At 41.7% G+C, this 22,950-nt stretch overlaps 3 protein-coding genes across 5 annotated transcripts; 1 reads left to right on the plus strand and 2 right to left on the minus strand.

The window, feature by feature from the left end:
* Window positions 1–542: 542 nt before the first annotated feature.
* Window positions 543–18,697, plus strand: Osi4 (Osiris 4). Of its 2 annotated transcripts, none has more exons than XM_070217328.1 (4): window positions 543–702; window positions 16,038–16,377; window positions 17,023–17,336; window positions 18,411–18,697. In XM_070217328.1, exons 1-4 carry the CDS (start codon window positions 579–581, stop codon window positions 18,476–18,478), a joined length of 846 nt encoding a protein of 281 aa, XP_070073429.1. In that variant the 5' UTR covers window positions 543–578; the 3' UTR covers window positions 18,479–18,697. The 2 variants fall into 2 exon arrangements, with proteins under 2 accessions (XP_070073429.1, XP_016995827.1); XM_017140338.3 differs by lacking the exon at window positions 543–702 and adding an exon at window positions 14,546–15,145.
* Osi5 (Osiris 5) lies at window positions 3,106–6,302 on the minus strand. Of its 2 annotated transcripts, XM_017140340.3 has the most exons (3): window positions 6,227–6,302; window positions 5,496–5,975; window positions 3,106–3,950 (listed from the first exon to the last, which is right to left on the minus strand). In XM_017140340.3, the coding sequence occupies exons 2-3, from the start codon at window positions 5,812–5,814 to the stop codon at window positions 3,655–3,657; spliced, it is 615 nt and encodes a 204-aa protein (XP_016995829.1). In that variant the 5' UTR covers window positions 5,815–5,975; window positions 6,227–6,302; the 3' UTR covers window positions 3,106–3,654. The 2 variants fall into 2 exon arrangements, with proteins under 2 accessions (XP_016995829.1, XP_070073114.1); XM_070217013.1 differs by having other exon boundaries at window positions 5,496–6,271.
* Window positions 18,698–18,858: 161 nt separating the features above from the next.
* Osi3 (Osiris 3) lies at window positions 18,859–21,688 on the minus strand. The gene is made up of 3 exons (XM_017140319.3): window positions 21,353–21,688; window positions 20,609–20,784; window positions 18,859–19,729 (listed from the first exon to the last, which is right to left on the minus strand). The coding sequence occupies exons 1-3, from the start codon at window positions 21,440–21,442 to the stop codon at window positions 19,129–19,131; spliced, it is 867 nt and encodes a 288-aa protein (XP_016995808.1). The 5' UTR covers window positions 21,443–21,688; the 3' UTR covers window positions 18,859–19,128.
* Window positions 21,689–22,950: the final 1,262 nt, after the last annotated feature.

A 22,950-nucleotide genomic window follows, 5' to 3' on the forward strand; every position in this document is an offset into this window, starting at 1 on the left:
TCCAAAAAGATGGTAAAATACCATCGCGTAGAAAAGCTCAATAATTAGACTACTTATTAGGCCAATGGCTGAGTGGGCTTCAATCAGCAGATCGAAGATCTGAGCGCTCGTTCGCAGTGATGATTATTTTGGGCCCGGCGGAGATATCATCGTATTCTCACTTTCATTTTGCTTGACATCAATTTGGGCCCGAGACTCATTAGTGGAACGAGCGACGACGATGATGACCGTTGTGTCCCACACAGAGGCCATTTTACTGTATTATTTATCAGCGGAGAGGCCCTTTTTCTAGCCGTTTGAATTAAATTAAAGCCAAATGGCTTAGCCGTGAAAGTTTTTTTCCTTTTATTTTCTGGTCAATTTGCATAAGCGACGAAAGCATCGAGGGCGTGCATTACGGAATTCTGGCGATCGGCGGCCTGATATCTTAACGGGGCACGGGGCTCTTATTGTACCGTACGGAATCGAGTTAAATCGACAGAAACAGAAAAGTTTCGACCAATTGGTAGCACAATTTCACATTGTTTACTGACATCTTTTTTCACCCGGCTCGTATTTTGCCAATCAATTGCCACTTTATGGGTGTGTTTGCACTGGCGGAGCTAAAAAATTTCGTGTTGACTTTACATTTAATTTCGTTTTTTGTTTTTTTATTTTCATCATTTTGCCGCGGTCATGCAAAAAGAATTTCGTGTACGCCATGTAAGTATGTGTAGGTACGGGTTTTATTGAACGGCAAAAAAAAAACCAGAATGGACTACAACAGAAGCATCCGCGATGGCATCGCAGGGCAACATCAGGGGCAAAAATTTAATGAATAAATAACAAAAATGTTTCGGTGAAAGTCGTGGTCAGAAGTGAGCCATTTACACACAGCTCAGCACAGCAGCCATAGCAACAGATAAATATATTTGCATTCGAATTTCCGAATGGTGCCAGGGAATCAAGGAAAGTGAAGAGCGATGATGCAATTTTTTTTTCATAAGCCGGGAAGCTTTAAGGGGATTAAAGGAGCCTCTTGTTTACCAAACCCCAGCCAGTCCACATTAAATACTCCCCTTCCGATTAGCATCGCTGCTGCATATTTTTATAAGTAAAAGTAAACTTAGCAGAAATAAAATCCAAGTAGCACACACCCTAAAAATAAAGCAGCGCAGCAGACGCGAGATTTCACAAAACCATAAAAATGTCAAGTTAATAGAACACATTTTCCCTTTTACGGCCATTTGAATTAATACGAAATTTGCATAATAATACCGGAAAGGGTATTATGTATACAGACTACGCGGGGAGCGCGGCAGTAACCGATACGGCCAGCATTTCAAATAAAGAATTTGCGGTATTTGGGTTAAATATTAATTTACATGTGAAACGGACGATGCCGCGCAGCATCATTGAAAAGTGAAATTTCGAGGCAGCGGCTGAAATGTAGGCTGCGTGACACTTTCAGTCAGTCATCCCATCCAGCTGGGCTTGGCTCAGCCTGGTCATTTTCCAAGTCCCAAGCTCATCGAACGACGATTAATCAGCTAATTTCTTTATGAACTTTCATTTATGCACTGGTCTTTTGGACTCTTTGGGCTGTATGCTGTATGGACTGAATGGCGTGGAGCTCCAGCATTCACACACGTCTTGGCAGCCATCTCATCATCATCATCATTGTCGCCGTCGTCGCCGTGCTCATAAACCCATAAAGCCGCTGCTTTTATTGTCCACTTGTAAACTGGTAAAAATCAAAGCGCGCCGTTTAGAAAATCAATTCCGGAGCAACTGCGCTCTTATATAAAGCAGCAGATCATATACGAATTGTAAAACAACAAATTTGCCTTTATGAACTTATTTTATAATTTAATTACGGCCAGCAGACGCGCTCGTAAAATGCCGTTGAAAAGGGAAAGTTAGCAGAAGAGCGATCCAACAAAAGAAGCAGCACCGGTAGACGGAGCAATTAGGCGGCGGTACAAGGTTCGCAAGGCCGGGGAAGGGGGACTACAGAGCTAGAGGTGGAGCAAGTTGCTCTTGGGCAGAGGTACACACAAGTAATGGTGGCCGTATCCCTGCCGGCCGCTTAACGGGTTTTGGCTGTTCAAGTGCTGCGGCCTTTAATGGTATTGTGTAACAGAACGCACAGCTTGTTTCTTGTGTCTTCTTTTTCGGGGTCTGTCATGGCTGTAATTTGTTGTTGCTCCGGCCCATGGCTCTTTAGGTGGTCGAAAAGAACCGTTGGCGCTGCCAAAATCCAGTGAAAGTTGGCCACGCATTATGCAAATTCAATCTGTGTGCTGGCCAGCTCCAGTGGTCGTGTACCATATTCCACGGAAAATAAGAGTTCGGGGGCTATCTGAAGCGCAGATCAGCAGAGAACCGATGAAGAGTATCCGAGCTCCGGTATCCGGTATCTGGCAGCTTCGTCGATAACACTGCACGAAAGCGGGCTGACAAATGATGACACCGTGAACAAGAAGGAGGAAATCCGATATTTTCTTGGCTGAATGCGAACTGGAAATGCTCTTTCACTGGGATTGAATAAAAATAATAAAAATGATTAAAGCGTAAACAAAAAAAGCCATTGAAATAACTCCTGGCCACTCTCTTAATGGAAAAACTTCGAAAACTTCGTGAAAAATAAATTCTTAATAACACTGTGCAACATTTTTCATATCTTGTGAACCGATTAAAATTTCACTATCAAGTCTTCAGTGATTATGTAGCTATGAACCCAAGGAACTAAATTGACAAATGACTCTTGCGAAGACGTACACCTAGCGCGTTAAAAATCGAAAAATTAGGCAAATTTGTTTTTTAACGCGCTAGGTGCACTAGGTGCTAAGTGCGCAAGAGTCATTTGTCAATTTGGTTCCTTGGGTTCATAGCTACATAATCACTGAAGACTTGATAGTGAAATTTTAATCGGTTCACAAGATATGGCCGTTACAAATAAATTTTGTATGTAAAACTTTAACTCGCTATAAAAGGTAAACGCGAGCTAAGCCAGATAAACCCAAATGGGTTTTAGCTTATTTCGATGAGTTCTTTCCGCCCATGAAATCAGAATTGCGGTTACATTTTTCATGTTGCACTGTATAAGAAATTAACAAGTCAAAATAAAAATAATTAGCTTTGTTTATTTTTTTCAACGACACATGGATCAAAGAACTCCAAACTTCTTGTCAAATAGTTATTTATAATTATTCAGACCAAATAATCTAAAATATATTATAGCCAATTACGAAGACGATTAACATTTTCTGAAAACACCTGCTTTTCGCCAAAAATAGATAACTTTGAGTTAGGGTATCGGCACAAATACAACCGTTATGGCCATGTGTAGGTTGCCTTCTGCCGCTGCGGATGCTGATGGCTACACAATGCGAGCTCGTCTCAAATAAACTTTCACCGATTTCATAAACCAAAGAGCAGCATCCAAGGCAGCAGCGGCAACAACAACGGCAGCAACCTCGGCCGCAGCACGACGTCAACAGCAACAGCAACATGACTCCAGAGCGGCATCATCGTCTCGAGTGGCACTGCACTCGATTCGATTGCAGTCGGGATAAAAACAACTTGGATCTGTTGCATGATGGATAAATTATTAAATTACTTAAGTGCTTAAGAACTAACAAAATGCACGTCAACAGGTCCTTTGTAGGTCCTTCAGTTCCAGCCCCTGTAGGCCAAGGGTTGTTGACCGGTCGACCGGCGCCTTCTCTTGTGGTGATGTCCATGTCCCTCGCCGGTCACATAGGAAATGCTGTGACTAGTCTCTCCGCCGTGCTGGGCGGCTGTCTTCAGGCCCAGCATCCCGGCCATCATCAGGGCCACCAAGGACACGCCCAGCGCCTTCATGGCCAGAGCCGCGATTCCGCCCAAGCCCATCACGGCCATCATCTTGCCAAACATCAGGGCCATCGCCAACAACATGCCCTGGCCTTTGTCCTTTTTGCGGGCCTCTGAAACAATCAAAAATACATTTGTGACTTCTGCTAATGCAACTGCATTTGCTGGTTGATGATTTTTTGTCAATGTGCCCTTGATTCAATTCAGATTTGGCATCGAAATGGCAAATGTGGCTTTGAACAGAACAATTCAAAATACTAAATGGACCCTTTAATATTTAGCTCTTGGTATCAAACTAGCTTTTTGAAATCAAGAATCCAACAAAAACCTAAGAAGTCCAAGCATAAATGATTTTAGAGGAAATCAAAAATACATTTGCTGTGTGATATCCGAAAAACTGCATGCCAATGCAGATATACTCGTAATTATAGAGTTTCTTGTCGGCAAAGTGTTGTTTTGCAAATAGTTGCAGCCAAACACAATTTTTATACCCGTTACTCCTTGATTAAAAGGGTATATTGTATTCGGGGAACAGAATGTAATTGGTAGAAGGAAGCGTTTCCATAAAGTATATATTTGTCTTAATTGTAACACGGTCAAAGTACTTAAAAAAAAATACTTTTTTACCTTGCTTCTCCTAGCACTCTTCAAAAAATAAATTTTTTTATTTCTTTGCAAAGGAAAAAAATCCTTTTGGGTCAACCCAACAAAAAGTCGTCCAAAACAAAAAACTTCATATGAAAATAACGTCAAAAAATGTTGTTTCATATGAAGTTTTTTGTTTTGGACGACTTTATGTTGGGTTGAGTACTAGCCCTAATTCTAAAGCTAAAAGACTAGTCTTTTAAACAATACCAATCACGTTAAGTTTCAAAAGAACAAAATGTGTCCCTACACATGCACCAATCTTTCGAGATCACTTGATTTTAAAGCAGGGACCGTAAATACTCGTTATTTGATATTTATACCCTTGTAGAGGGTATTATAATTTCAATCAGATGTTTGCAACGCAGTGAAGGAGACGTTTCCGACCACATAAAGTATATATATTCTTGATCAGCACCAATAGCCGAGTCTATCTAGCCATGTCCGTCTGTCCGTTTCTATGCGAACTAGTCCCTCAGTTTTAAAGCTATCGCGATGAAACTTTCCCGAAAGTCTTCTTTCTACTGCAGGTAGTACATATGTCGGAGCGAGCCGGATCGGACCACCATATCTTAAGGCTCCCATAGGAAAATTCAAACAAATATAAGAAAATTCATTGTAACTTTCTAGGAAGTGGGCGTTTTGATTCTTGACTACTTAAAAACAAAATTGGAATTTCTGGAACTGCACCGAGTAAGCATTACTTTATCTACAAGGGTATATAAGCTTCGGGTGGGCGAAGGTAGCTTCCTTTCTTGTTTTATTTTAAAAGGTCTACTGAGATTTGCACAAGTTTTACTCAACAATTTAACTGGTTTTTGTACACTTTATAGACATGAACAAATAACAGTTAATCTGCGTTCCAGATTTTTTGACATGCATGCCTTTACTTCGTGGACAAGAGTAAAAAGAAGGTTTTTTTTTACAATTTACAAAAAATATCACGGTAGTCTTTTTAAAATAAAAATCCCAAATAACGATTATTTACGGTCCCTGTTTTTAAGCAAACTCACCAGAAACTTGAGCTTCATCCTCTAGGAGATCGACCAGCTTTACATTAATCTCGTGGGTGCGCAAATAAAAGGACAGACTATCCAGAAGGCCCTGGTCCTGACCCAGTTCTTCTTCGATAAGCGAGTTGTTTTGCAGAGGGACTATCTCGAGGCCCCTGACTACCACCAAGGGCTTTTCACTGCGATTTAAATTTCGCAGGACATTTCGCAAAGCCCTTTCCCCGCGACAATATAGAGTGGTACCCGCATCCTGATCGCAGTTTTCGGAGCGGACAGCCGAGAAGAGCAGCAACCAGAGCAGCGGGAAAATGCGGAACATGTTGCCGAAACGCTTCAAGTTCAACTAAAAGCCTTGACAATTGCTTGGTCATATTATATAGCTCCAATTTCCACGGGGAACTTTCTTAGGAGGGGGAAAACGGAGGCACTCAAGCATCCCCGGCCGAATTGTCACAATTGTAAATTAAAACAATGGTGCTTCTGGAAAGAAAGAAAAATGCTTTCAGTTCGCGTTTCTCTGGTTTTGCCGTAGCCGTGCAATTTTCTTCTTCACTGGCCGTTGCAATTTTTCCAATTTTCAACGGTCAGTTGGTTGGACAGCCGTGGGATGCGCTTGGCTGCCGACCGTTCCACCAACAACTTGGCCTTTGGTTCACTCAACTCGCCGCTCTCTGCCAAATTATACAGATTAGAAGTGGTTAAAGTGCTGCGGGTTTGTTCCTGGCCCACACCTTGTTCCTACTCCACTTCACACGATTCTCTGGGGGCCAAACAACTCCATTAGCGGACTGGCGAGCGTGTCAGCCGAAAAAGCGAAAGTTACCCCGCCCAAAAGATGAGCTCTGAAGACGTTTAGTAGCAATTTGCGTTGGCCAGCTCATGCAACGGCCATAAAAATGGGTCGCCGGTCCGTGGAAAAGGGGTGAGGGTGCAACATGGCGTCGTAATACACTTACACACAAAAAAATCTGCTTGGTAAAATTGACCAACAAAGATAGTTACGTAACTCTTAAAATAGTTACGTGTATTTTGTTTTTGCTTTGGGTTTGGGTCTTTGCTAATTGTGTGTATTTTGTTGTTGTGGAATAACTATTTACTTAGTAGAATTGACAATTTTGCTGGTTGGGGCCTGTTTGACAATTATTACAGTTGATTTTACCAAGTTTTTTTTTGTGTGTAGGTATCGAAAGTAAATCAGGCTAGAGATTGTTGACACAAAGCAACACCAATATAAAACAAGAGAGAACGCTAAAGTTGAGTGATTCGACTATCGAATAGTAGTTTTTACACTTAAGAAGATAGAACGCTATAGTCGGGTTGGTGTCCCGACTATCTAATACCCGTTACTCAGCTAAAGGAAATGCGAACGCTGTACTCGGGTTGGTGTCCCGACTATCTAATAATCGTAACTCAGCTAAAGGGAATGCGATGGAGATAGATATATATTTTGATTACGTATAACTTTTTATTGAATGGTCTGATTCGAAAAATGACTTCTACATTTCGATAGGTATAAATAGACACAATAAAATTGCATTTATTCTTCTCGAAAATCTTTAAACATGTGTGGGCGCAGGACACATTTTAAAATCGTTAGGGGGCGATTGTGGGCGTTAGAGGGGGCGTGGCGCTCGGCTGAAATAAACTTGCGCTGCGTAGGAGGACCAAGAATATGTGTGTGGAAAATCTGAACCTTCTAGCTTTTGGAGTTTCCGAGATCTCAGCGTTCATACGGACGGACAGACAGACAGACAAACGGACATGGCTAGATCGACTAGGCTAGTGACCCTGATCTTGAATATATATACTTTATGGGGTCGAAAACGCTTCCTTCTAGCTGTTACATACTTTTACACGAATACAATATACAATATACGAGTAACGGGTACAAAAATCACTTAAAACATTTAATAACAATGTGCAGAATTATTAATGCTTTTTAAATTTACCTCGATGGGTGCTATATTTTTGGATTCGTTATGAATTCCGAAGTTAAACTGCGTTTTCCAAAAAGTTCTCCGACGCAAGGATTCTTAGCAAAAGGTCCTCAAAGTTCGAAAAATGCTTGGTCCACTTTCCGAACAGCTGTAAACGGCCAAAAAATGACCGTTGTCCCAAACTTCAAATATTCATATAAAATTCATTTGCTGGTGGATTCTTATGATCATTAGCTTGTTTATTTTGTCAAAGTACCATCCACCAGAAGAAGCTGTAAAACTAATTTCGGTTTTTAGGCGTGTATTTTTATACCCGTTACTCGTAGAGTAAAAGGGTATATTAGATTCGTGCAAAAGTATGTAACAGGTAGAAGGAAGCGTTTCCGACCCTATAAACTATATATATTCTTGATCAGGATCACTAGCCGAGTCGATCTAGCCATGTCCGTCTGTCCGTCTGTCCGTCTGTCCGTCTGTCTGTCCGTCTGTCTGTCTGTATGAACGCTGAGATCTCGAAAACTATAAAAGCTAGAAGATTGACATTTTGCATGCAGATTCTAGGAGTTCCTACGCAGCGCAAGTTTGTTTTAAAAGGGTGCCACGCCCCCTCTAATGCCCACAACCGCTAATATACGATTTTAAAAATTTCAATATTTCGGAAAAGTAAAAATGCAGTTTGATTGTGTTTATCAATACCTATCGAAATGTAGAAGAACGTTTTTAAATCGGACCATTCGTTAAAAAGTTATGGCGGATCAAAGTTTAACCCACGAGTTAAGCCAATTATCTCCATCTCCTTCGCTCTCCCTTTAGCTGAGTAACGGGTATCTGATAGTCGGGGCACCCGACTATAGCGTTCTCTCTTGTTATTACCTGTAAACTGAGTTATCTATGACCTCAATCGGTTTACCAGAACTCAAGATAGAAAATAAAACAGGCCCAAAAACGTTTTTTACACTTAAAAAAAAAATCGACCTCTTCCTACTCGAAGGCAATCTTGGTTTTCCGGTAAAGTACATCTCCCTGATTAAAAAAATTGACACCTTTTTTTAATCAGGGAGATGTACTTTACCGGAAAACCAAGATTGCCTTCGAGTAGGAAGAGGTCGATTTTTTTTTGTAAACTGGTGTTATAATTGTACTATTAGACTAATTGGATAAGAAAAGTGACAACAACAAACCTTAAACGCAAGCTAAGCCAGATAAACCCAAATGGGATTTAGCTTATTTCGATGAGTACTTTCCGCCCATGAAATCAAAATTGCGGTTACATTTTTCATGTTGCACTGTGTTATAGTATATATCTATGTTTAATTATAAATATATATATATATGTATTTATATCTCAAAAGTGCGATTTCTTTTCCTATTAATATAAATGTTGTGTTTTTTAGGTAAACATATTTATGATTTTTTTTAAAGTAAAGTTATGGAAATTTACGATTTCTTAAGGTGATACCATTGATATTTATTGTACCCGCATGGGACCATCTCTATCGACCGATGTCATCTACACTTTCTTCGCTGCTGTCCCAATTTTTGAATCAGTGATGCATACAGAAATCTAAATTCTAAGGGACGCGATAATTGTTGAAAATAATTTTATCCGGACATTATACAAGTTTAGTGCTATAATTAGCGTTCTCTGCCGTAGAGATTCGAGAGTTTCTTGGTGCTGTAATTCAATTAGACAGAGACACGGGAAACCGTCTTCTGGAGATTTCGTCAGCTTTTCGGATATTTTGTAATACCGCCAAACTTATTAATCAAGTTAACGTGATCGGGGTCCATCGGGCAAGCGAAAGAAATCAACTCGGCAGCTCAAAAATCCCACTTCGTTCGTCATTATCGCCATTTCTCTCACAGCCATGAAGTTGCCGGTGATGATTATTCGTGCGATGATGATGACGATAATGATCCACTGAGCTCCAAAAGCAATAACTTTCACTCTCAATGTATTAATTTTTATATTTATCATATTGTTGTCCAACACAAACAAACCCAAGGCTCACACTTACACATTTTCTGGAAATTTTGAAACCCCAAACGATGTACAAAATTAAACACATCACCGCAACAGGGGCCACAAAACAAGTCGTACGTTATTGAGCCGAACTGGCAGCGAGTCAACCAAAAATTGATCTGAACTCGTTACGTTTGCCTTGTGTCGGTGTCGGCAATAAAAAGAAAGTATCTCCCCCTGGCAGCAGATCATCAGCTCCATCTCGAATCTCCGATTTTGAACCGAGGAAAGCAGCCAAGGTTCGATTCGATTCATTTGAGTGGGGCCTTTGTAACCGTTGTTTGCCCCAACTTGAATCGGAATCAGTATCTGTATCTTAGTCTCTGGCTCTGTGGCAACTTGCTATAATTGATTGTTGTGCAGCATCATCATCATCGTAGTCATCGTCATTAAAAGAATCTCATTTGCCGCACATTCAATGGAGACCACAATTCAATGTGCAATGTGCATTGTGGTATATGGAGTCGAGTTGATTGAATGAGACAGCAGTTGTGGCTCCAAATTGTCGGGGGAGTAAGCAGGTGTGGGGCTGTGTGACCAATGGCAAGCCAACAGATAGCTCCGAATTAATTTCTTCCGTTGGTATTTGGAGATCAAAGGATGCTGAGTAAACAGAAGAGATTAGATAATTCACTTACGAACCTTATTCCCTGCTAGTGCCGCATAGAAATATAAACTAAATGGTACAATCCACTCTCTAGCTGTCCTTTTTTTATTCTCGCTCCCACTCAAATAATTTAAGTCGCCATATTGCTTCTTCCTCTCGTAGTCCGAGAATCACCGTGAGATAGAAATCGGTAAAATGGTATTATTTAATATTAATTTTATCAGTTTTGCATTGTAAAACCGATATGCGTATAAACACTGGAAATTTACCATTCGCATATCGATATGACACCGGCTAGTTTTTTTTTTTTGCCTGCAGTTTAAATGTATTAGGACGTTGCCAACCTTGAGTTCAATTTTTTCAGAACTATTTATACCCAACCAGTTTCACACATCGAGGCCACACTGTTGAGGCCTTACTCCCAAAACTCGGCCACAAATCCTGAATCTTTTGCAAGCCCCAAAGTATACAACACGTCTGCAGACCACAAATCATTTGGTTAGTGCATCGCAAACACTCCGAATTGCGAGTCAACATCCTGCGGCGATTGAGCTGCAAAATATGGGTGGGGCTGCAAATCAGTGGCAACTAATTAAGGCGCCCAGTAGCCAAGGCAACTGAAACAACAAAACAACAACCACTCGAACCGAGAAAAGCCAAGCCGCAAGATTGTTGCTTGTGACACGCACAGGTGAAATCAAACAGAAGTATGTTTTAATTATAAAACAATTAGATTAAAATAAATTAAACGTATCGCTGGGCTCAGGCAATCGATTAGAAACGAAAGAAAAACAGCCGAAGAAAATAAACAAGGTGCCGTGCGATTAAAAAGCTAGCGAAATTCGTGCCGGTGAAAATAAAGCAGCCGCACAAGCAAAAGCCGCAGAAAATCAACATCAACATGGCCAGATGTATGGCCACGTAATTGGCTTCAAAATAAACAATATTATTATTATTGTTATTGGCCAGCAAAATACGAACTCGGTGGAATGGCTTTAATTGCGCCTGTTTCCAGGCGACTTGCATTTCTCGCATGACTCGTGACAATTCGCTTTGATTGACTGCCAAAGAGTCAATTTGGCTGTCAGCCCTGACAAATCCGGTGGTCATGATGCGATGAGAGCCTACAATCCGCAGTCAAGCCGTTTGCCAGACTCACTTGGCTGGCTTTTTGGGATGGCTTGGATTATGTAGAATCAAGGTGAACGATTCGTAGAGGCTCCTTTTCATTCCCGGGGATTAGGGCAACATTTTAGCGACTGTAAGCGGGTTTAAATGGCCAATTAGCCTTGTCCTCCGGCCTCAGACAAATCCTTTAAAGCTTGCAATTTAGAGTATAAGCACTTGAATAGCGAAAAATGTGCAATATCAAAAAGCACGAGTGACACACAGCAAATTCAGCTTTTCATATACCTACTATACGTTTCGTTTTTGTGCTCTCGAGAGTTCTTGAAACTTTTGCTCTAAATTAAAAACTCTCGATGGCTGCAAAGTGCAAACAATTCCTTTGCTACATTATCAAAAAGGCAATAGAATTGCTTTAGTAAGCTTCAACTTTAGTTGAATTGAACTAGTAATTCTCTACAAGTACACTTCGTGCACAAGAAAAATATAATACAAGTGTCTTACACAATAAAAAATAAATATTTTAAATTAAATGTACTCTACCATATTTTTAGCAGTTAAACGGAAAATACATTTCTGTGAAAACCCGTTATTACTTGAAACCGTAAAATCATAAGTGTTAATAAAGGTGAAATCGCCTAAGAATAAATTTCAAAAGTTTTATTAGCCTTTGAGAAATTTATTTAGTCAATAAAAATGTTATATAGGAGGGTTACAGATCCAACTACAATACATTTTGCCAAGTGCATTTTTTAAAAACCTTCAAGGACCAGCAATACTATTTCTTTTTTCAGCAGAAAAATTTTTAGGGTGCAAACAAGTGACCAAACAATCGGCGCTGCTCAGTCAACAAGTTCTTTCGGCGGCGAAACTTCCAGTCTGCTCTTGGCCAACTTCTTGATTTGATTTAAGAATTGAAAGCAATGCCTTGCCGCAGTTCGGTGTATTCCTCTCCGAGATTCGGTCCGGTTAAAACTCGATTAAAATGTGTGGCTTGTTAAAAGTGAAAAGCCTTTGGCCGACACTTTTAGTTTCAGCTAAGTGCATTGGAAGTATTGAAATCAGAGCCAATTAAGGCGAAGAAGCCGCTGGCCTTTGGACCGGACTCCACCCAACGGATCCGGTTGCAGTCAAGGATCATTAAACTTTTGTGGCACACGTAAACTGGAGCAGCTAGGTGGCCTTAGTGAGCTGCGTGGATGGATGGATGGACAGATGGGTGGGTTGGATGGGGTCGGATTACCGCTTTCGGACTGCGTCACCACTTTCCTTTCAATGTCCATCTGGGCTGTTGGCCTTGGCTGTTGGCCATCCATTGTTGCGGGTTTGGGCAGCAACTCGGCTGCGGTTGTTCAGTGGTCGGCTTTCTTGGCGAGCCGCCTCGCATTACTTGCGCTTTTGAGGCATCGACGGAGCACGGTGTCAAGTTGCGAATGGCGCGGACATCCAGATTACAGTCATTACACTCTCAGTGGATCTTCGGTCAGATAAAGCCAGATAGAGCCGCGGATCGCCGATAAAACGGTGCCACTGCCAAAGAATGGTCGAGGTCTGATTGCCACTACCTCGAAATTGGCCACAATTACCCACCTGCCCACCTGCGTGCTTACCTGGCTGGCTGGAAAAGTGAATATTTATTAGTCCCGCTCATCGTGCACCGACGAAAAGTGTTTTATTGGCTGCATTTCCCCCCGACATCCCCCCGCTTCACCGGATTTCGCCTGCTCAGCAGAATGTAACTGAGCCGGCGATTTATGAAAAACGAGAGCTAATAGTTCGTTTCACTTTTCTTTTATTATTTATTTATTTATTGTGTACAGGCGGCGAGGCGTGGCCACATCTCGAGCCGAGCCCCAGCCTCCCAGCCTCCCACTTAACCACCTACCGCCCACCACCCACCACGCACCCCCCGCCAACTTGCTACTTAATTGTACTCGTACTCGAACTGCACTTTGCTTTTACTTTTGCCTGCGAAAATTGTTTTCAGCAAATTGCGGGCAAATTAATGAGCAGTAAATTAGCCGCATTAGTACAGCGGCCACATGCCGCGGACGCCGTTGAAGCCAGTGGCTTTGCCATTCTACCACTGCCACTGTCACGGCCACGGCTCCCCGTCTTGGCCAAGAGGCTAGTGAGCCGGGTGGGGCCCCTATGCAAAGGCCAAAGATCCACCGTAATGTCATGTGGTTAATGCAATTGCAGCTAATTAGATCACCCTTTGAACCTTTCGGGAGTGCAGTTGAAAAGTACCGCTGGCGAAAAACAAAGCAAATTGATGACTGCTGCGTTTGCTTCGCTCTCACAGTGGGTCGCATTTCGCAGTTTACAATTTAATTTCCAATTTAAATTACTCTGAACTTCTGTACACATTAATTTAATATTGAGTTGAATATAAAGTTAGATTAAACTTAAGGCTGCCCTTAGACTACACTTCTTGTCGTTCTGGAAAAAATATTGAAAGTTTATACAAAATAGGTTTACAATATTTTAAATTGAATGAGACATCAATTAAACTGTTAATTGAAATATATTTTACTTGTTTGTTGAGCCACATCAGTTTAAGTGTACATAGATTTTTTTGACAATATTTATAATATTGCTTAAAAACTGAATTATGTACCTACATTATATATTTTCTGAGGAAATTGTAAAAACGTACCTGAAAATACGTTGGTTTAGTATTTTATTAAAATGTTTATCAATTTAAACGTAACTTTTTTGTAAAGAAGTAAATAACCGATTAAAGGATGCTAGTTAAAGTTATCAGTATTATTTGATTGGGAGAACATAACTAATATAACTATTCTACTCTAATGCTCGGAATGCTCTGTTAATTTAATTGTAACAAACATCCTAACTTACCTGTCCTTGCCCCCTCCCACTTGATGTGAGTAGGGTACTATGTTTATGTTGGCAGATATTTGCTAACTTTAAATAAATAATTAATAAATAAATAAATAAGAAATGGATATGTTTTAAATATATCTGGCCCTGTGGCATTAAATGTGGAACCACTGTGCGCAATTGATGCCCCACAGCTCTGGTGCTCCGTTACTGAAGCCTGCCCGCTGAGCGATGGCCGTCACTCAGCTGGTTGACTTGAAATCAAAACTGTAGCAGAAACAGGCGATGTTGTTGGCGGGGATGGTGATGGTGGATGCGAAGGAGGCGGCGGCGGTGGTGCAGCCAGTGGTGCTGCACGCAGCTTGGTTGGATGCTGCTGCTAATGTAGCCGCTGCCACTGTGCCGTTGCCGCAGCTGCTCCAATAAAACTGAGTTGCATGCAACGGCTGGTAATTAGTCTCCACAAGGCGCTGCATCAGCTGCCATCGAATCGCGTCCACTCGAATCGCGTCCATGTGAAGGATACGCCGTGCTCTCGTCCTTTTTCCAGTGTCGTGTGTTGTCGTTGTGCTGTGTTCTACAAAAATCGAGAATCGAATCGACACCAAGCTGAAAGCAAAAAGCTTCAAAATGCCGAGCCATCTAGTTGCCAGCTGCCTTTTGCTGGCTTTGGGCCTGAACATGAGCCTGGCGGCCATTCACAAGCGCAGTGGGGCCAACTCGTTGGGAGGGGATCCCAGTCCCAATGCCGAGAGCAAACCGGTGGCAAATCCTGCGGCCAGTGTGGAGAACACGGACCTGCTGGACAAGCTGAGCTGGAAGTGCGCCAACAACGCGAGCTGTCTGTACGGCGTGGCCAATGGCATTATGGCCTCCTACCGACGCGGCGAGACCCTCAAGCTGGGGCTCTTCGACCTGGTCAAGTTGCCCGATCTGGACGCCTCGCGCAAGCACAAGTGGGGCACAGGGCGCGGCCTCTCCAGTTTCATGGACTTTGTCACGGGGAACGCCATTCGGGTGCCCGTGGGCCCCATGGTCTTCAGTGTTCAGCGGGCCGAGGATGACAGCGAATACATCGAGGTGGCGCTGCTGAAAAAGGCCTCCAGCGGAACAGGTAATGACGAGCGACCACAGTTCCAATCAGCGAATGACATGTGCCTGACGTCCAGGCGATGCCATTTGAGCCCGTAGCAGAGGCTTAACCAGCTGCTCCTGCTTGGCATGCGGCTCGCATTTGAGCGATACCCGATCCCGACAGATGACTGCACTGGGAAAACAGAACCAGAAGTTTAGCCATTAAATTAAATACTCCTTAGAAGCCTTTCGAAGTGCTGTTAGGGGAGAATTTTAAACTAAATAGTGTACAAGATAGGATAAACTATTTATTCTCTAACAAAATGTTGAGTACCAAACAATAGTCAGAATTGCTAAATTATTGCTAAAAAATTATTAACTTATTGGAAATGCTTGGGCTGTAGATTTTGTATGGATTACTAGTTTTAAAAGTGTTTAAACACTTTTGACATTTGTTATGAGTTACAAATGTCAAAAGTGTTTCAACTTTGGACATCTTTGATAGGCAAGTCTTCTGTTTTTCCTTTTTCAAGCTTTAAATGCTTAAAATGTCAACAGATAACTTGTAATTTATTAATTGTGATTTAATACAAGTAGAAAACAGTGTTAGTACTCGAACGTCCTTTAAGCCCATTCACATAAGATACAGCCGCATTATTATGAGTGTAGACTTCCGGGGCGGCGTTTCCTAACTCTATATCCTCACCCAATGCATATCAATGACTTTGCACGACCGTCCCAAACTGCCATTACTTACCCCTATTTAATCTGACATTCGATATACATGGCAGCAGCGCATCAATCATGCCGCATCCTCTGACAAGAAAGGGGCGGGCCACTCAAATCCTGTGTCGCACTATTACGTATACGTACGAGTGCCATTAAAGCCATAAAGCCTAAAACGTGTCTTGTTTCCCAAAATTCAACTACAGGCCGCCTGCAGGGCAACGGAGGTGGAGGACTTCTGGGCGGTGGAGGAGGTGGCTTGGGAGGAAACGGCGGCGGGGGAGGTGGATTGCTGGGCGGCGGAGGAGGCGACAACGGGGGCGGAGGTGGAATCCTGGGCGGACGGAGGCGCCACCAGCACCAGGACAAAAAGCAGTTCCAGATGTTCATTCCCATGTACCTGGCGGCCACAACATTTGGCTGGACGATGGTGGCCGCGAAGGCGGTGGGACTTCTGACTCTTAAGGCGCTGATACTGTCCAAAATCGCCTTCGTGGTGGCCGCCATTGTCCTGATCAAGAAGCTCATGGACAACGCCAGCGAAAAGTGAGTACGAAATCAAAAAGCTTCAAGCATGGGAAATTAATTTTAGTTTATTTTTTTAAATGAAAACCAATCGAGACAAATCGTTTTAACTCACCTTACGGTGATCATACCCATTTACTGGTTTCAGCAATGTTCATATCTCCTTTAAGGGACTCCATTGGGTTTTTCGTGCAAAAACAAACACTTTTTTGAGTTTTTTAATATTTTGGAAAATACTATAAGCTTATATTTTTTGGCCCATTTTCGACACATATTTGATCATCTTTTCGACCCTCTAAAAAAGAAACACCTACCACTCATCGTAAAATTAAAATTACAAAGTATCTTTTTTCTGCTGATGTATCTCTAAATCTCGTGCTTGAACAAAGAATGGAAAAAAGTGAATTTTTGGCCATTTCTTTTATAGTTTTAAAATTATTAAAAATTAAAATATTGAAACGAAATTAATTGAAGCGCGAGATTTTTAGATGCTGAATATGTGGCAAAATACATTAAAAGAGGGAATAATAATTTATAATATAAAAATTATGATCAATTTTTTAATAGATTTAGATTTGCGCTACTAAACTTGGTGAGAATACCTTTAGATAGTAAGGCAATGAATTAAGGAAAGAGATCGATATTAAATTTGCAATTTATTGAAAGGATGATGTACCAGTTCCCGGAGCAGACCCCTTACATGATGCCCTACGGCATGGACTACCCGCTGCACGGGGCTGAAATGTCTCCGGAGATGTACCCGGCTTCGCTGCATCACCTGGCGATGGCAGGTGGCGGCCAGCTTCCTGGACATCCCGGACATCCGGGACTGGAGAGCCTGAGCGCCGAGAGCCATCTGCACTCCGCCCAGGTGGCCAGCGATGGCAGCAACAACACACAGGTGCTGGCCGCTCTGGGCGGACTCGGCGGCCTGGGGCACAAGATCAAGCGTGAGGACTCGTGGATGGCGAAGAGTAAGTGTAAGTTGATCCAGCCTCTCGATATTTCAGATAGTCGTGGCAAAGGTGGGGGCCCCTAGACATCCCAGATCCTCCCCATCCCCTCACCTCTCCATGGTCAAGGTAAATTCCCTGAACGCGGTGGCGGTGGCAGCTGCTGCAGCCGAGGGCGCTATCGAGGACGACTATGAGGACGAAGACTGAGCAGAGTACTTATTACTTCCATTTGTTACCCGGCACGCACACATGAGGTGTGGGTTTCGAGGGAAATGGGAATATCACAAAGCCAGAGCACATTTATTTGCTTTTTTGTGCTGCTTGTAATTTGTATTGCATGCTTTGAGGTATAGTTTTTCATTGCAAGCTGCAGTTGAATATCTCAAATGCTATGCAATTTATTTCTAATGCGCCATTTATAAATAATTTTAAAGATGGATTAAAGATAACGTTTTTTGAGATTTATTAAAATCTGGGTTATGAATAACAGCTGGTTTGAAACGAAAAACCCCATCTTTAAAAATATTAAAATTTGGGGTAGTAAACTTTGGTGTATAATATTTTTTAGGTCAGGTCTATGTAATTAGAATCTATAAATAACAATTTAGGCAGTCTTGTCAGCATTATTTGATCAATCAGTGATATACAATAGTCAACACACACATTTAATTATAGCTTAGCACGATCACATTCTTAAATGTATGTAGATGTCATTCTCAGTTTCATTTTTAAGTTTAGACGTCTTAAGTTTAACATGCTAAAGGGTTAATTGGAGAGCTTAAATGTTGGTTGTGTTACAACCAATTGCATACTTTTAAGCTTCCATAATAATCCAAATCTTACCTTCTTAACAAAATTAAAAGAAGTGAATCACGAGTGTAACCAATAATTTCAGTTAGAGGAGAGGTGTGGAATTCCCAATAAACTTTAAAATAAATGGGAATGGGACTCACCCTTAACACTAAACTTGGAATTTATTGCATCCCTGCACCTTCCGCCCCCGAAACCACACTAACACCCCCTCCCACTCCCAGTGGCTAACAAGTGGCCCCGGGCCATCAATTACTTGCCTGATTAACGACGGAACTCGTGTTGCAGCCACTCCCGCCCGACGACCTCTGATCTACAACTACGTGCAGCCCCACATGCCGTACTACCGCTCCTGAGGCGACGATTAGCCAATTAGCAGCTACCAAAGACCCCGTGGGAAGGAGGAGGTTGCTCTGCTGCCATAAGGAGCCGAATATCGGACACCGGACGTCGGACACTCTGCATCGGAATAGCAACCTAGCGAGCTAACGTATTGTTATTATTTATTGAATCGTTTTTAGCTTAGTGAAACCTGGCGCACACATTTAGTCTAGATCAATGTCTCTGTAATTAGCAGTCAAAATGCTACAAAAACTAAAAAAAAACAATAAAGAATGGGACACAAAGTTGTTCAGAAATTGTAATCGCTTGCGTATGCTTTTTATTTATGCAATAAATATTAATAAATAAATAAATTAGGTGTAAGAGTAAACTTAAATAAATTACAAGTGAGAGAATGAGCATCATTGAGAAAAATGAAAAGTGAAAGTGAGCTAGAAAATAGTAAAGAGATGCAAAAGAGTGTGTTTGCGAGAAATAGATAGAGAGAGAGAGCGCGAAAGTAATTCTATGGGAAAGTAGGGAAAGTTAGAGATCCAGAGAGAGATAGAGATATAAGACCGTGAGAGGAGTTTCCCCAAGCCAGCAGGCACTTTCCTTAGAGGAAAACCCAATTTAGTTCATTCCTGATCTAATGACATACATAACAAGTTAGTTAAAACTAGCTTTATTGCGCCACTTTCCCCGGCTGCTGGCCACTGTAGGCCAGGTTTTGGGCCTGCTCCTGCTGGTGCTGCACCTCCTTGGCCAAAACATCGGCGGGCACGTCCACCAGGCCCTCCACGAACCCATCGAAGGCCCTCGACCAGCCGGAACTGTAGCTGTCGTGGTGCGAAGGCACCTCCACGATGGTCTTCTTGCTGGAGAGCAGCTTCTTAAGCGAAATAATCACCGCCAGCAGCAGGGCGATCTTCGAGACGATCAGGGCCTTTCCGGCCAGCAGGAAAAGTCCTTTGAGCAGCAGAGCGCCCACCATTCCGGTCTTGGCCGCCATCATCATCAGCAGTGGGCCCATGTTCTTCATCTTGCCACGCCCCTCTTGCAACGCCTCCAGTGGGCGCACGGACACGCCCACATTCAGACTGCCCTCCGGATCGCTGTTCATCACAAAGTCCGCGTTCTCCGAGAACTTGTAGCGCAACGATCGCGAGCGGATGAACTTCCACAGCTTGTTGGCCATCAGCAGGGCGAAGGTCTCCTCGTCAGAGCCCATGGACCGGGACAGCAGCTGATTCACCTCCGGATCATCAGGCACCATCGAGATATTCCTGCGAGATTTCAAATTTAGTAACAGGGGAAAATATGATGGGACTTATTGGGATCAAGGTTCAACAAACTACAACTAATGTTGCGCAGGGTCAGATTCACGAAAAATTCTCATTAAAATAAAAAAATCCATTTAGGTTTGACTTCATTTCGATTAGGACAATATTTAAAGAGTAAAATAGCCCCTAATATTACTTTTTGGATCCGCACGGGATATCAAGTTTTAGATGAGAAGTTTAGTTGGCAATTAAATTTATTACACAGAGAAAATTATCAAAAGTTTTAGGTGCAAAATCAGGGGTAAAACATTTTTAAGGTTAAACAGCTTCATACCAATTTTACTTTACTTTGGATTTTTAAAACTTTTATTTTTAAAAAGTTTAATTTTTGAAATACAAAATAATAAGAAATATAACAAATAATAAAAAAGAAATAGATTTTTTTTATAGTTTTTTTTATAGGTTTAAGACCTTGTAAAACATAAAAAAATAGTTTTTACTTAATAATAAAATAAATCTTATTTCGAATTTTAAGCATGTGTTTTTAAAGAGGCAAGTTATGCCAGGGTTTTTTTTTTACTGGGCGCTGGTATTTATATTAACGACTTGAAATATATATTGTGTACATAAAAGTTGAATTAAATCGGTTTATCAAAACTCAAATTAAAATAATGCAAAGAACATTTTTTAAACTTTATAAAAAATTGACATCATACAAAAAATGTTAAGTGACCACTTCTTAATCCGAGAGCTCAACTTTACGCGAAAACCAAGCGCGCCTTCTTTGACATTTTGACGATTTTATTTTGTAAACTGGCGGTATCAAAGATTTCACCAACATTTAGTTTTAGATATATTGCTGATAAGATTTTCGCCACTCACCAGTTTTCCGTGACCTTGACGCGATCGCCAAGGTCAAGACGAGTGTTCAGGTACAGGTGATTCATAACAATTGACATCTTAATCATCCTACAGGCGCGATCGTCCTCCTGCCGGCAATTCTGTTTAAGTTTAGCCAACAGAAAATCTTCAATGTTCCGACGCTCGCTGTCCGTTATCTAAAAAAATTAAATTTTTGTTGTGTTTAAGCAATAGGTCTAAGATATCACATGATCATAGTTTTGACTTAAGTTAAAATAAAGCCGTAGTAAAGCCGTAGTAAAGAGATAACAATATCTTTTAATGGCACACATCTTCAATTACTTGGAATTTGTTAGGATGAGGGTTAAATCCGACTACGAACCGTTAAATTAAAGAAAATATAAAAAAGGTATCGAAAATTCAAATGAACCAGTAGATAAATTTCTTTATTTTTATAACCATTTAACATAACTCTTTGAGTTATCTTGAGGTCCGCTTTTACTGCGGCTTTTTAAAATGGGATTCAAGTATCCGTTAACTCTTGGGTAAACCATTACCCCCAACTTGGATTTTAATCCCTTAGCATTTTCTCTGGTGACACTGGCGATGAACTTTCAGATAAAGCTATACATTAAGACGGCCAAAACAAAGGTCACTGGCTCTATTGTGCTGTGGGCCAAAACGGTATCCTTGTCAGTGGCAATTAATGCTCGTTCTATCACCCGCTTTTGCAACTTTAGCAACTTTTTCAGGACATTTCCTTACCGAAACGGTTCCATCCCGCCTTTTGCTGCCGCGGGCGGAGACGAGGACGAAAAAGAACGCCAGGAGCGCGCAGATTTTGAATGTTTGCATGTTTGGTCTTTGTTTTCGGCTATCGCAGCGAATGACCCGTTCTCCGTCTGAACGTACTGTTTGTGGCTATTTCTTCCTCGGTTTTCACTTGGACTGGGTGTCACACACACGTATTTTGGGTATATCCTGGCCTTATCCTTCGGCTTTGAAACACACACACACTCACGAACGCCCGCGTCTTCGCTCTGCTGGAAGTGCTACGCTCTTGCTGTTGACATCGTCGCCTTGATAGAAAACCTAATGCGAATTTTCCGCCAGCGAATTCGATTTTATATGAAAAGCGGCCAAAAGCGCTGCAAACACAATACAGGTCTCTGCCGCAGTCGCCGCTGGCTGCGACGCCGGCGTTTGTTTTTGCAGGCACTCGATGTTGATTTTGCACCTGGAACTGGTCGCCAAAAAGACCAGCTCCTTGGCCACAGACCCACTCGTTTGGCCAGTTTTCGGAGCCTCTTCTTATGGCCTTGTCTTGTGAACTTGCCACCACATTCTGCCACCCATGGCTTTGTTTATGTTTTCTCCGGCGACAAGTTCTTCTTTGCCTTTGTTGTCTTTGCCAGCGTGGGTCGTCAACAAAAACAAAGCCAGTCGAAAGTAAACAACAGACCTAATTCCCAACAACAAAGAGGCCATTTTCCCACACAGCCTCAGCCGCAAAGGGGCGGGGAAGGGGGCTTTGGAAAAGTGGGCAGGGAATTAGCAGCGAAAACCAGACATACATACTGCCATTGACAACACGCATGCAAACCTGAAAACTTTTCAGTTGGTCCAATTAGTCAAAGACTCTTCATTCCAAGGAGCACTCGACACCAGGGGCGCACCCTAGGGGAAACTAGGGATCTGAGTTTGAGGAGTTAGAGATGTAAATCCAGCAAGTATTCCAATTAACTATTGTTTGAGTTCACATAATAAATATAAGATTCCTACGAACTTAATCATACAACATTTTTTTCCTTATGATTATTGTCTTTAAATACAATTTTCAAAATTTTTTTTACTATGACTGATATTAAATATTCTGGGAAAATATGAATGTTGCAACAAATAAGCTAAATCAATTAAAATTAAAAACGAAGTATATTGAATTTACAACTAATATATTGTTTAATATTTCAAATATGTTTACAAAATAGTTTTGAAAATGTTTTACAAAAAAAAAGGGATGCAGAGCACTTTGTAAGTAAAGTTTATATTGTAGTAAACTAGTACTAGTTTTATGTGCTTGTTCTATTTGTTGGACTTTTCTAATATTTCTACCGCTCTTCATTCGGCAACTTAAAGTTTAAAGTATAATCTTTTAATCAACTCCTGTGTGCAATACAATATGTTCTCAGACCCCCCGTTGCGGTTATCAACTGTGGCTGTGCGGTGAAAACTCGTGTTATTTTTCCCACCGCCCGGGGGGACCGCCCTTCGTGCCTGGCAATTTCATTCCGGCACACGCGAGCTGCATTTACCCGGCCGTTTGCTTTTGGCCGGAACAGATTAAGAGCGAGTGTAATTTATTG

Source organism: Drosophila takahashii, chromosome 3R (genome assembly GCF_030179915.1).
Source record: "Drosophila takahashii strain IR98-3 E-12201 chromosome 3R, DtakHiC1v2, whole genome shotgun sequence".
NCBI lineage: Eukaryota > Metazoa > Arthropoda > Insecta > Diptera > Drosophilidae > Drosophila > Drosophila takahashii.

Bases quoted from the DNA above. Each gene is read 5' to 3' on its own strand.
- Osi5 (XM_017140340.3), bottom strand. From the start codon at position 5,814: ATGTTCCGCATTTTCCCGCTGCTCTGGTTGCTGCTCTTCTCGGCTGTC. The intron at 3,951-5,495 runs GTGAGTTTGCTT...TGATTGTTTCAG, and splicing joins GGATGAAGCTCAAGTTTCTG to AGGCCCGCAAAAAGGACAAA.
- Osi4 (XM_017140338.3), top strand. From the start codon at position 14,662: ATGCCGAGCCATCTAGTTGCCAGCTGCCTTTTGCTGGCTTTGGGCCTG. The intron at 16,378-17,022 runs GTGAGTACGAAA...ATTTATTGAAAG, and splicing joins ATGGACAACGCCAGCGAAAA to GATGATGTACCAGTTCCCGG. The intron at 17,337-18,410 runs GTAAGTTGATCC...CTCGTGTTGCAG, and splicing joins GTGGATGGCGAAGAGTAAGT to CCACTCCCGCCCGACGACCT.
- Osi3 (XM_017140319.3), bottom strand. From the start codon at position 21,442: ATGCAAACATTCAAAATCTGCGCGCTCCTGGCGTTCTTTTTCGTCCTC. The intron at 20,785-21,352 runs GTAAGGAAATGT...TAATTTTTTTAG, and splicing joins GGCGGGATGGAACCGTTTCG to ATAACGGACAGCGAGCGTCG. The intron at 19,730-20,608 runs GTGAGTGGCGAA...GAAATCTCGCAG, and splicing joins GTCAAGGTCACGGAAAACTG to GAATATCTCGATGGTGCCTG.